The 12,863-nt window shown below is 39.1% G+C and overlaps 1 protein-coding gene across 11 annotated transcripts in view; it reads right to left on the bottom strand.

Moving 5' to 3' along the window:
• Positions 1-731: 731 nt before the first annotated feature.
• NAV3 (neuron navigator 3) overlaps positions 732-12,863 on the bottom strand; it is an 832,957-nt gene continuing 820,825 nt past the window's right edge. For all 11 annotated transcript variants that reach the window (XM_045463549.1, XM_045463554.1, XM_045463556.1 and 8 more), the window contains 2 exons: positions 8,038-8,241; positions 732-3,318 (listed from right to left, as the gene is read on the bottom strand). In XM_045463549.1, coding sequence (XP_045319505.1) covers positions 3,199-3,318; positions 8,038-8,241 — 324 coding nt within the window. In that variant the 3' untranslated portion in view covers positions 732-3,198. The remainder of the gene's footprint in view (positions 3,319-8,037; positions 8,242-12,863) is intronic.

Here is a 12,863-nt window from a genome sequence, read left to right as displayed (position 1 = left end):
CTCTAGCAACGCTCAGTTTGTTCCCTGAATTTAAGAGTCTCTAATGGTTGGGGCATCTGCGCGGCTCAGTTGGTTAAGTGGCTGACTCTTGATTTCAGCTCAGGTCATGATCTCACAGTTTGTGAGTTGGAGCTCCACAGCCAGCTCTCCGTTGACAGCGCAGAGCCTGTTTGGATACTCTGTCTCTCTCTCTTTCTCCCTCTGCCACCCTCCTCCTCAAAAGTAAACTTAAAAAGAAAAAAAAAAAGAGTCTCTTATGGTTTGCCTAAGAATTGGATGCTTAACCAACCAAGCCACCCAGGTGTAGAGAGAGCCACCCTCTCTCTCTGCCCCTTCCACATGCTCTCTCTCTCTCTCAAAATAAGTATTTTAGAAAATTGAGGATTTAATGAAATTTAAACAAAGAAACACTTAAGTTGATTTAGGTAATATCAATATTCTATTTTATATCAATTCTTATTTTATAATCAAACATTTACACTAGTCAGAGTTTTCTAAAAATACTCACTGAATAAATTTCATTAAAAAATACTTCTAGTACCCTCAGTTCATTTATTTCTAGTACCCTCAGTTTATTAAAATCTATGTGGTTCTTTCTGTAAGATATAAAAAATGAAAATTTACACACATCCCTGTTGATGGCGTATTAATAGTACAAGCAACGTTTGAAAGCTTGACACTTTTGGCACATGGTTATTCAGTTTTTCTCCATACGCAGACACCACACCTCGTTGTCAATAAATAATTCCACTTTAATGGCAAAGTAATAATTTAGACAGATACAGGGTGCACGTTTGCAAAAAAATATATGCAAGCTGGTTTACAAGCTAGAGGAACAATAAACCAATAGAAAATACATCATCCAGTTAAGTCCATTGACACCAAGTACTTATTGTCGGGGCTTTACAAAGACTACAAAACTTTTCAGATGATTTATTTCACTGTTTCTGCCTATTTACATGATATGTTACATCAAAAATGTACAAAATATAAAATGTTTACAGACAAATGTTTCACAAACTAGTTTAAGTTGTAAACTAGGTGAACCTACTGGGATGTATTGCAGGGATTTCTGTTTATGATCATGTTTGGACTATGTTTCTCGAAATGGCAGGGAAAGATTAGCAATTGTTTTAGATCACGTATTATACAAGGGCAACTAGTCACTCATCCAGCTACATATAGTGATGTTTCAAAACAGCTTTGATCCATGTTTGAGGCTTCAAAGTCAGGGTGACAATTCTATGTGCATAAATTCGGTTCAGATTTCCCTTAGGGCAATAGCACCGGGTAGGACCTAGAGACTTAGAGACACTCTGAAAACTGCACAGATGTCTTGTGTTGTTATTGTTCTAGAGCAACTGACCCACGGGTGGTCACAGAGAGTAGCACCAATTGCACCTCCTGAAAGCAACATATTTTCACGTGCATAGAACAAGTCTACACCATGGCCTAGCCCTTCGGTTCTAAAAACTTAAAGACCCGTCCTGTGTATGGTGGTAACTTCTCCAATGATTCCCATCAGTTTTCATGCACTCTCTTTAAAGCCTGCCACAACAGATGCACTTTTGGACATTTTTCTTTTCCAAATACGTATTGGCTTCATGAACAGTTTTGAAGCATGCTCACTCTAGCACTGATAGCTCCTGCATAGTCATAACAACTGTAAGTACAGGACAAACACGCCGGATAATAACAGCTTCGAGGGTTTGCATTCTGTATTTGTTCGCAATGTACAGGAAATCTCAGCAAGCGAAACACCGCTTAACACCAACGGGATAAGATACATTTTCGTGTGTGTCTGTTTGGATTTGTGCGAGTTTTTAAAATGATTATTTACAATACCTACCCAGTAGACTGTGCAAATCTAACCTTCTTTTACAGTATAAACGCTTCCTCTTCCACAGTGACTACACTGCTTCAGTGTTCTTTAATGCTGAATTTCTCGTGTACGACAATAGCAATCGAAACAACATGCTCAAAACTAAGAGTAACAGTAATAAGAAGAAAAGGAATCGGGGAGGAAAGCCAGACAGTTGTGCTCATGTTGCATCTCCAAATCTCCCTCCTTCTAAAACTCTCTTGCCTATAACTGGATGGAGTTCAGCCACATGTCTTCGCTTTTAAGTGACGGTCAGAGAGGGTTTCCGGGTTACTTGAACATTTTGGAGGAAGGGCAATCTAAATACCCCAGGTAAAAATACTGATTTTTTTTTTCTCCTAACCAATTCTTCCAAAAAAAAAAAAAAAAAAAAAGATATATAGAGATGAGGCTATTGTATTAACTGGCATTGCTTGGTTGTAAATGAAAAGACAGTGGAAATTACCAGTGATTTAGGATTTAAACCAGCTGTTAAACTGTTGTAGAAATCTGTTTTAAGGCAGTGAGACAGCACCATAGGAAATGTTCCTTCTTTCACTGAAAAGGCTCAAACGAACGAAGCCCTAAAAAAGCCTTTTGTCAGTGTCGACTATTAATTGGTATAAAACTCTTGTTAAGGGAGTGGGCAGGTGGTTTACAAAGACCACTGTGGTAAAAACAACCTTATAAAACCTGTGACTCATACACGGAAAAGTGGGCAGAGCACATCGTGTGAACGTGGCAGTTAGGAATCACATTGGCACGTATCCAGCTCGCCGAAGTAGTGTTTTCCTGGTGGTAGCACAATTCCCTTGTGCTGATGGAGGGCTGGCCTCGCGGCTGCATTTTGCAATGGGGTGAGCGCACCACACAAACACTACTGGAGCCCTGGGACCAGCACCATGTGGCACAAAGGAGGCTGGACGGAGAAGGGGCCCTGCCTGGGGAGGACGGCCCGTCAGAGGAAACGGAAAGGAGGGGACAAAAAAAGGTCTGCACTGTAAACTTTTAAAGAGGAGAAAAATAAAGTCCAGTTTGGCTATCCCGTGTGCAATCTATTCGGTTGCCCTGTCATTAGGGTCCTTTCCAGTTGAGCAGTGGAGCCGTATGTCACTCCACGGATATAAAAACGCCTAGAAACAAAATAAAGTTAAGCTCCCATCTCAATTTAGCATCTTGGCGGTTCAGACTCGGTTCAGCTGCCTCCTTGGAGACCACAACTCTGGGTCAGGGCCCCTGACAGGGTGCTTTCATACTGGCAGTGGTTTAGTGAAAATACTTTACTTTTTACACATTTCGAAAAAGCATGAGTCTCTTCCCCTAACTTTTTTCACCCTCTAGAGAGTAGATTCGAGAGATGAGTCTAAAATGTCTTCTTGGTGGCTGGTGCTATCGCTGTCACAGCTTTGTGTGCCCGAGTAATTGGCTGCTTCTTGGAGTTTCATTAGCATATTCATCTGAAGAAAGAAAAAGAGACATCGATGTAGGCAGTGATGCAGTGAGCGAGCCAGCCCCACAAAACACACGGCCCTGAGCCACACCGAGGCACCGTCTCATCCCGTCCAAATGAAATGGGAAAACAATCTGAGATTTTTATTAGTTGCCTCCAGCTCCTACACGGTTTCTCCCAAACACGGCTACACCACCAAACCATAAGGACAAAACAGGGCCTCGAGACAGCTCTTTTATTTGGGGTCGTGAATGAATACTGCTCCAGCAGGGCGACTGGGAAGGAAACCGTATCACAGCTGGACATCTGGGCTCTTTGCTGGAGAGTTCGCCAAGCTGCCTAGCTTTTTGGCGGGGAGAAGCAGAAAGCATTGAATAGCAACAGAAAGTCGTGAATGTTCATACACACGCAGACGCGCACACTGGCGCCCACTCGCGCTCCCCTGAGAGAAGGAGGGGACGGAGGGGAATGAAGCCAGCTCCGGCACTCAAGCACACCATCTGCTGTTCAGGAGCTGACCTCCAAGGAGGTGAGTGAATGAAGCCGACCATGAGTGTTGGAAGAGGGAGAAGGAAAGAATCCCTGTCAAGTTTCTGACGTTGTTGCAATTTCTGGCTAAAATATGATTGTTACGCCACTGAAAACAAGAGCCGCCTTCTGGAACAGCAGCAGCTGTCTCAGGTCTCCCAGCTGATAGGACAATGGTAATATGTGTTCCAGTAAAAGGGGCATATGCGTGAAAGACAGCTAGCGTTTCCATGTCTTACAAAATAAAAGGCAGCCACCTTGCTTGGCTTGTGGTAAGATCTGCAGACCCACTTTGGAGACAAAAGAAAAATTGTTTAAAAGCAAATTGTGGATGGATTGTGCAACCATTTGAGAAGGCGCAGAAAAACTGGCACCTGTCTTCATGAAAGGAGTGGACTTGTTTTCTTGCCGAGGGATTCTATAAATTGTAATCATCTTTCTGTTGTTTAATGCAGACTAATGTATTATTTTATAAAGTCATCAGAGTTGTTCTTTTTTTTTTTTTTTTCCAACCTAGAGAAATAGAGAATCTGATCCAAAAGAAAAAAAATCTGGGCGCCTGGGTGGCGCAGTCGGTTGGGCGTCCGACTTCAGCCAGGTCACGATCTCGCGGTCTGTGAGTTCGAGCCCCGCGTCAGGCTCTGGGCTGATGGCTAAGAGCCTGGAGCCTGTTTCCGATTCTGTGTCTCCCTCTCTCTCTGCCCCTCCCCCGTTCATGCTCTGTCTCTCTCTGTCCCAAAAATAAATAAACGTTGAAAAAAAAAAAGAAAAAAAAAAGAAAAAAGAAAAAAACAAAAGAAAAAAAATCTTAAAAAAGGATCCCTTAGTGATACGTTAGGCTATGCATGCTTACGGGCTCAGTGTAAAATGTGTGTTCAATAAATGCTATTGAAATAAATGATAAACTGATAATCACCAATTACAGCAAGTATGCCTTTCTCACCAAGAAGTTCACAGTTTATAGTACATTTTAAAGTCATTTTCATATTCTTCAGGACAATATTTTTCAACATAATTGTTAGTCTAACTCTCTGAATTTATTCAATCAGCTACATACAGATTTGAAAGTAGTGACAATCTCTCAAACCCAATAAGGCAAAAAGCCAAATCTCCATCAACGCTTCCTTTCTCTGTCTCCCTCTCTCCCTCTCTCTCTCTCACCCACACACCCTAACCTCCATGCACATTCATACTGTCTCTCTCCTTTCTGGTGTCAATTCCTCCCACATGAGTCGCCAGCTGTATGTTCAAGCATTTGAGTAAAGAGAATCTGTGAAACGCAATTGCGTGTTGAGCGTCCTCCTGATTTACTAAGAGTAGAAATTGTAAATGAAGTCTGTTTAAAGGGTTATTATTCTATCTCACTCATAAATGTTTCCAATCACTTGAATGCTGAATGCTATAAACGTTTTATGATATAACAGAAGTGTTATTAAAGTCTTAATCTCTGAAAATTGTGCCATATAGTAAATACATTTTGTTGGAATAAGTTCCAAGTCTCAGATCCATAATAAATGTACACAAGGGATTTACTTTGCTTTCTCACAGTTCAGGTCAAAGGAGATTACAAGAGGGGGCAAGGTTACATCTGAACCAATAGTCATGGGGATAAATCATTATTTTCTGCACAAGAATGTCCCTCCTCTCCTCTGCCTTGTCCTTGGTCAGGTCCTTATCACCCCTGCTATTTACAAATCTGCTGGGCTCCCAGCCTCCAGCCTCTCTCTTTTAATCTGTCCTCTGTTCTGTTACCAAAGCGATCTTTATAACTTGCAAATCTAGCTAAGGTAAATTAAGTGCCCTGCCCAAACACCTTTGGTAATGCCTCATTATCTGTGTGATTCCTTCAAAGATAAAAAAGCCTTGGGCATAATGTAGCAATTGCAGACTTTAGTAGCTTCAATTGTTCTTGTCCCTTTTGTTCTAATCTCACCAATCTGCATATAGCTTCCTAAACTCATCATTTTTATTATACTGTTTCACAGTTCCCCTGCTGCTTCCTTGATCTTGGATGTTCTCCAGCCAACCTTAATCTTGGATGTTCTCCAGCCAAGGATGAACTTCTATTCATCCTTCCAGATGCAGCTCAAGTATCTCCTTCTCTGTGAAGCTTTCTTCTAATCGCTTCCTCAATGGACTCACAACTTCACCTAGCATGTGACTACTATTCTTTAACTATAATTTATATAAGTAGACATCTCTCTCCACTAATGGACTGTGAGCTTCTTGGGATCAGAAATGATATTTTATTTATGTCCTGACCACCAGGTCTTAGCCCTGAGTACATACTTATTAATACTTATGGAACTATGAATGAGTTTATTGATAATAAATCAAATACTGGGAGATGCATCAAAAACCTGAATCCTTGTTCATATTCAAATATATATTTCTGACATTAAATAGTGGATTTTTTCCCAAATACTTTTTATTTAGATTGGACCGCAAATATATTTTACTTGATGTTAGTAATTATAGAACTACAACAAAATAAAAGCAGATCAAGAGGATATTTATTTTTTCATCAGAATATGCCTGATTCAAAGATTTACTTTTAGATAAGTCTTCTATTTAACATTTCATAATCCCTGTTTCTTAAGATATTTAGTTGAGCAGCTGTTTAAGAATCAGATTTTTTTAACCCTAATTTTCCCTCAGTATGGGAGATTCTGGACCTCTTTTCCACACTAGAAGACAAGAGCACTTAGAGCCAGGGAAGATTGCAGGGTTTAGCTGATGAGGAGTGTGGGAATTGGGAAAGCTGAGGGCATAAATTACTCTACAGTATAATTCTCAAAACAAGCGCTACAAAACCTCTCCCTACTGCAGACACAGTCTATCAACACTACAAAGGTAAGACTAGAAGTAATAAAAAAAATTCATATGTGATAACCCATACTTGTACTCTAAAGCTTATATTTACTGTTAAATGTTAACCATTCTGTAAGCAATTAATTAGTGTATGCTCACAATTATGTTGCATCCAAACCAATCCCTCTACCACTGTTGATTTCAAGCTACGTACAAGCTAAAGGGCCAGCTACCTGTAATAAAAATACAAGTCTAGGCCCTTAAGGATTTGATGGTCTACAGCAAAAGTCCAATATAGGAAGTCCTATATAGGAGTCCCCCAGACTCTAAGCAGGTCTATAAGTATACTTCCATGACTCTATAGAAGCCTTTGAAATAGTATGCAAATTTTCCTGTGTGTGAGTGCACTTTGCTGGGGAAAAGATCTTAAAAATCTCTGAGGCTGTTCACATGTAACCCCCAAAATGTTAAGAATGGTCATCTGGGATGATAACGTTGTATATGTATTGAGGTTGAGGGTATAGGAATATTCCAGAAAATATCAAGTCATTTTATGTTCTTGGGTATAATCATAGGTTATGATTTTTAATCATTTTCTTTTTTGTTCATTTGTTTTAAGTAGCAAAATGGCTTTTTTTTCAGTATCTTTTCTTTCTGTGTGGAATGTGCAAGTCCAGTGATTTCTTTAGAATGGTAAGCTAATAAACACACTACATTTGATACCAATCTATACAAATGCATCTACAAACATAAAAAAATAAATACATAAAGATAAAATATTTTCCTAATAATACCCTTTACTTAATATTTTCAGAGTACTCATACTTTGGAGTTTTACTCATCTTTATTAAGCTACATACAATTGCAAATTAAGCAGGACAGGGAGAATCAGGGAGAATAAGTCCCCTTTGATTTCCAAGTTAGTTTATTCTTTACCACAGGCAACAAAAGACTAATTCTAAATTTAGTCAAACTAGTTGATATATGTAAAATATTCTTTAGTTCTCCAAGTGTATGTTACATTATTTTCTTTTTTAAAATTTAAACACAAAATTCAGTTTTCTTTTAAATACCTAGTGAATTTAGTCTGTAATGTTGAAGATTTATTAATTTATTTACATAGTTTTACACCTAATAAGATAAAAATTAGGGTCAAAGAATATGGCCTAGTTTTAGTGTTTCTTGATTTTTAAGCACTCAAGGTTGGCCTTTAAGAATTTCACCCAATGAAAGCAGGCCAAAGGTAAGAGTTAAAACTAAATACCTATATCAGGACAGTACCAAATCCTACCTAAGATAACTATATCCTTGGTACAAATGACTAAATAGTGATGACCACACACTGTAATTAAACTTATATTAGAAGGATCACACATCAGTTTCTTACCAGAGGATCCCCTTCCGTGTCACTTTGTGGAATGTGCTTTGAGGTTGTGGCTTCCTTAGTGGCTATGCAGCCTTCGTACCCAACATCTTCTGGTCGCAACTGAAGTAATGCTGGACCATCCTGAGGCAGAGACGCTGAGCTCCATGGATATGTGTCAAGCACCCACTTTGAGGGGTCTTCCCAAGGTGCCCGTTTCCCATACATCTAAAAAATGGTTACATATTTAATAAATATAAAATATATTTTTATTCAGTAAAACAGGTGACACTAACTTACTGATTCCTTTGCACCCTGAGTTCTTAGGGGCCTTTCAAGCGGATTGTGTCTGTATACAACTTTTCAGATTATAAATACACATCTGTGTACATATCTCTCTTGAAACTTGAAGGAGAAACAAAATGAAGCTGACCATTTGGGCTAGGTGGTCACCATTTGGGAGACAGGGTGAGGGACGTTTATGTAAAACGCATATAAATATCATGGCGCACATTTATCTTTATTAGTAATTTTATTAAACAAAAGAAAACTCACAGCTGAGAAAGGAATGTTCCAGTGAGGGAGAACTGAAACAAGGCATGCTAGACAGTAAACAGAGTTCTCTACTAAAGTGCACTTTGGGAAGATGATAAATCAAATAAGAGACTTTTTCTCTGTCAACCTCATTCTACTCAAACTTTCTTTGAAAATAAGGATCCTTTCTCTGATAGCCATTTTCTTTGGACTAATTTCCCCCAATAATTTCATTGTTCCCCGTAAAAACTCTTTTTAGATATATATTTATAAGGTCAGTGGTAAAAGAAGAGAAAAATGGGAAATGGAAGGACTCAAGTGGAAGGAGAGTCAGTATGAAAGAGATAATAAAGCCTTGTTAAAGTACTGGCAGTGGATTCGAGGGGAGAAGACGAGTACAAGATATGCTAAAAGTTTTTTAAGCTGGAAGAAAAAATGAAACTATTAAGAAGGGCACACCGAAGAGAAAGAGGTAGAGGGGACTTTGTAAACAATCACAAGGCCGCAGGGGGACAGAAAGACAAGCTAAAATGAAGAGGAGACAGCAGTAACATGGGCAAACTTGTTCTTTGATGTACTTCCCTTTCTCCTTGACCTGCTCGACTGAGGGCAATCCTGGTTACCAGGCGCATATTTGGTCCCAGATAGCATACTGTGAGCTGTTCTCTATGGCTTATTGTGGTTCAGTTAGACAAGAGCAAAATGGTGGACATTGACACCATAAAAGACACATGGGTTGCCTTCGAATTATCTTTTGGGTTTCTCCTGGAGGAACTATGCAGGGTTGTGTCAGCCTTGACTTAGAGAGAGAGAGAGAGAGAGAGAGAGAGAGGAGGCCAGGTCCTGATATCTGTGTATTTCCTGGGAGATGATGGCAGGAGTAGCAATCCTAGATTTTTTTTTTTTTTTTTTTTTTATAGTTCTCTTGTTTTGGAGCAAAAGTTTTCTCTAGTTAAAAACCTACTTTATAGATCTGTAAGACAAAGCATGCTCTACAAGTTAAGCTAATTGAATGAAAATTTACATTTCTTGGAAAATATATGTTACAAAAAGAATATGAAAGTCTAGAATCAACTGATGCCAACCTTTTAATGAATCACCAAGGAGAGCAAAATTGGAGGTGGCTAATAAAATGCTAAATATTGGGGTGCCTGGGTGGCTCAGTCGGTTAAGTGTCTGACTTCGGCTCAGGTCATGATCTCATGGTTTGTGAGTTCGAGCCCCATGTCAGGCTCTGTGCTGACAGCTCAGAGCCTGGAGCCTGCTTTGGATTCTGTGTCTCCTTCTCTCTCTGCCCCTCCCCAACTTGTGCTCTGTCTCTGTCTCTCAAAAAAAAAAAATGTAAAAAAAAAAAAAAAGAAATGTTTTTATATTAAAATAAACAAATAAATAAATAAAATGCTAAATAGGTCCAATTCTATATTTCAGAGTAAAATAGATACTATATAAAAGTAATGGAAAGCAGATATAGTTAGATATATTAGAATACTATAAGTAGATTGTTCACATTTCAAGAAAGGTAGAATCACCAGAATAAAAATCAGAATCCATTGTTATCACCAGAGGGTTTTTTTTTTTATTTTTCCAACTAGAACATCTGGCAGAGAGTATCCCCATATGGTTCCTCATCAAAGCATTCATTTAAAAAGAAATTTTTCCACTCCTCTCAACTCATATTTTCATCTTTGCAGTCAGGCTTTGTTTTTTCACCTCTTGTTCTAATTCAAGGTTTTGAATCCAAGGGAATGGTTTATAACACATGCGATTCCCTTTCTTCCTGCTCTTACAGAAAACGTATATGTGGACCACCCCAGGAATATCATCTGCCAATGGATTTCTGGATTTCTTATCTCTCCATTGTGTTAGATTTCCCCCTCTACACTCCCTGCATCATGGTTGATTTAGTATTCACACTAACCTATTACTAAACATCTACACCCACAGCAAGAAACAAGACATTTCTACCCCTCTTCAAAAATAATTTTGAGGAGTGCCTGGGTGGCTCAGTTGGTTAAGTGACCGACTCTTGATTTTGGCTCAGGTCATGATTGAACATAGATTGATGAGTTTAAGCCCACATTGGGTTCTTAACTGACAGTGCTGAGCCTGCTTACGATTCTCTCTCCCTGCCCCTCCCCTACTTGTGCGCATGCACGCTTGTCTCTCTCTCAAAATAAGTGAACTTAAAAAAATAGTAATTTTGAAATATCTCCCAGTTTTAGTCTGGGAAACACATTACTCTAATGGTCATGCGTTTGCCTAAATGGAAGCTGTATAAAATTATAATTTTCAGAATAGTGTTTTATAAATAATACTGATTAAAATATTAAAAAAAGAACTTATGTACTTTTTTTGAAGTTTATTTATTTTGAGAGAGAGAGAGAGAGAGACACACACACCATGAGTGGGGGAGGGGCAGAGAGAGACGGAGACAGAGAATCCCAAGCAGGCTCTGCATTGTCTGCACGGAGCCTAACATGGGGCTCGGATCCATAAACCCTGAGATCATGACCTGAGCAGAAACCAAGAGTCAGATGCTTAACTGATTGAACCACCCAGGCACCCTAGAACTTATGCCCTTTTCAAAAATGATATCTAAGGAAGCTCAGTATTCTTAGGTATTACTGTTTTTGAGTTTGTAAAAGCTTCTTTTTCTTTATATATATTAGCAAGTACAAAATAAAGAGAATTTTATATATAAAGACTTGGATGATAGCTTATTAATACTGAAACTATCTGAAGAAAGCATATAATTCATTTAGATATTAGTTTTCATAATTATGACTTCTAGAATATTATACATTTTCATATAATTTTTTTTGCATAAATGATTGAAATTGAGAGACTCACATCTTAGCCTAATAGTTTTAGAGGAATCCAGAAAAGTGATATATTATACTTAAAAAACAGAAACCTTTGGTATAGTCTTTTATTTTGTTGAAACCATTTACTGGGGCTAGATTGGCTCATACTCTTAAAATACGAAAATGGATTATTTATTTATTTATTTATTTATTTATTTATTTTTTATTTTTTAATGTTTATTTCTTTTTGAGAGAGAGAGAGAGGCAGAGTGAGAGCAGGGGAGGGGTAGAGAGAGAAAGAGACACAGGATCTGAAGCAGGCTCCAGGCTCTGAGCTGACAGCACACAGCCCGACGCGGGGCTCGAACTCACAAACCGTGAGAGCATGACCTGAGCCGAAGTCGGACGCTTAACTGAATGAGCCACCCAGGCGCCCCGAAAATGGATTATTTAAATCTGCAAACCAGGGGCGCCTGGGTGGCGTAGTCGGTTAAGCGTCCGACTTCAGCCAGGTCACGATCTCGCGGTCCGTGAGTTCGAGCCCCGCGTCGGGCTCTGGGCTGATGGCTCAGAGCCTGGAGCCTGTTTCTGATTCTGTGTCTCCCTCTCTCTCTGCCCCTCCCCCGTTCATGCTGTGTCTCTCTCTGTCCCAAAAATAAATAAAAAAAACGTTGAAAAAAAAAATTAAAAAAAAAAAATCTGCAAACCAGTTGATAGCATTCTCTAGGGTTATTATCTCTGAACATCCTCATCCACATAATATTTATCATGTTCACCAGAACCATCATGATGGTTCCAAATACTGCCAGACTGTTATACTAGGTGAGAAGAGCATGCTGGGAAAGAAAGGGGAAGGAAACTGCAAATGGCAAGATTTCATTCTTTTTGACCCTACCATAGTTTTCATTTATTTTACTTTTAATTTTTTTAGTGTTTGTTTACTTTTTGAGAGAGTGAGTGAGCATGAGTGGGGGAGGGGCAGAGAGAGGGAGACACAGAATCTCCTGAAGCAGGCTCCAGGTGCTGAGATGTCAGCACAGAGCCCGACACACGGCTTGAACCCATAAACTGTGAGATCAAGACTGAGCCGAAGTCAGACGCTTTACCGACTGAGCCATCCAGGCCCTCCCCTACCATAGGTTTTAAAAAGTCAACTGCCTTAGAATTTAGAGCACTCCCTCAAGATAGTAAAGGATCTTACAAGTGACGTTAAAGGGCTTCAAAAAATGAAACATGCTAAAAACAGGGAACCTGTAAGCAAAAACTATTTGTTGCAAATTACATGATAAAAGAATAAGTGTTCAAGACCCATGTAAACATGCCTGTCTTATAAGATGTAGCACTGTCCAATTAACTGGCTATCAACTAACTGCTATTATCCATGGCAATAAATTTGGCTTTAAATGGGTGGTTGTTGGAATAAGTGTTTTCTCTTTCTTCTACGTATTTATTCTCAGAAGAGAACACATCGATAAAGTGCGATATATTAGCTGATCTTTAGAATTTTCCCAG

Source organism: Leopardus geoffroyi, chromosome B4, assembly GCF_018350155.1.
Source record: "Leopardus geoffroyi isolate Oge1 chromosome B4, O.geoffroyi_Oge1_pat1.0, whole genome shotgun sequence".
Taxonomy (NCBI): Eukaryota; Metazoa; Chordata; class Mammalia; order Carnivora; family Felidae; genus Leopardus; species Leopardus geoffroyi.
This window is presented reverse-complemented; position numbering and strand designations above follow the sequence as displayed.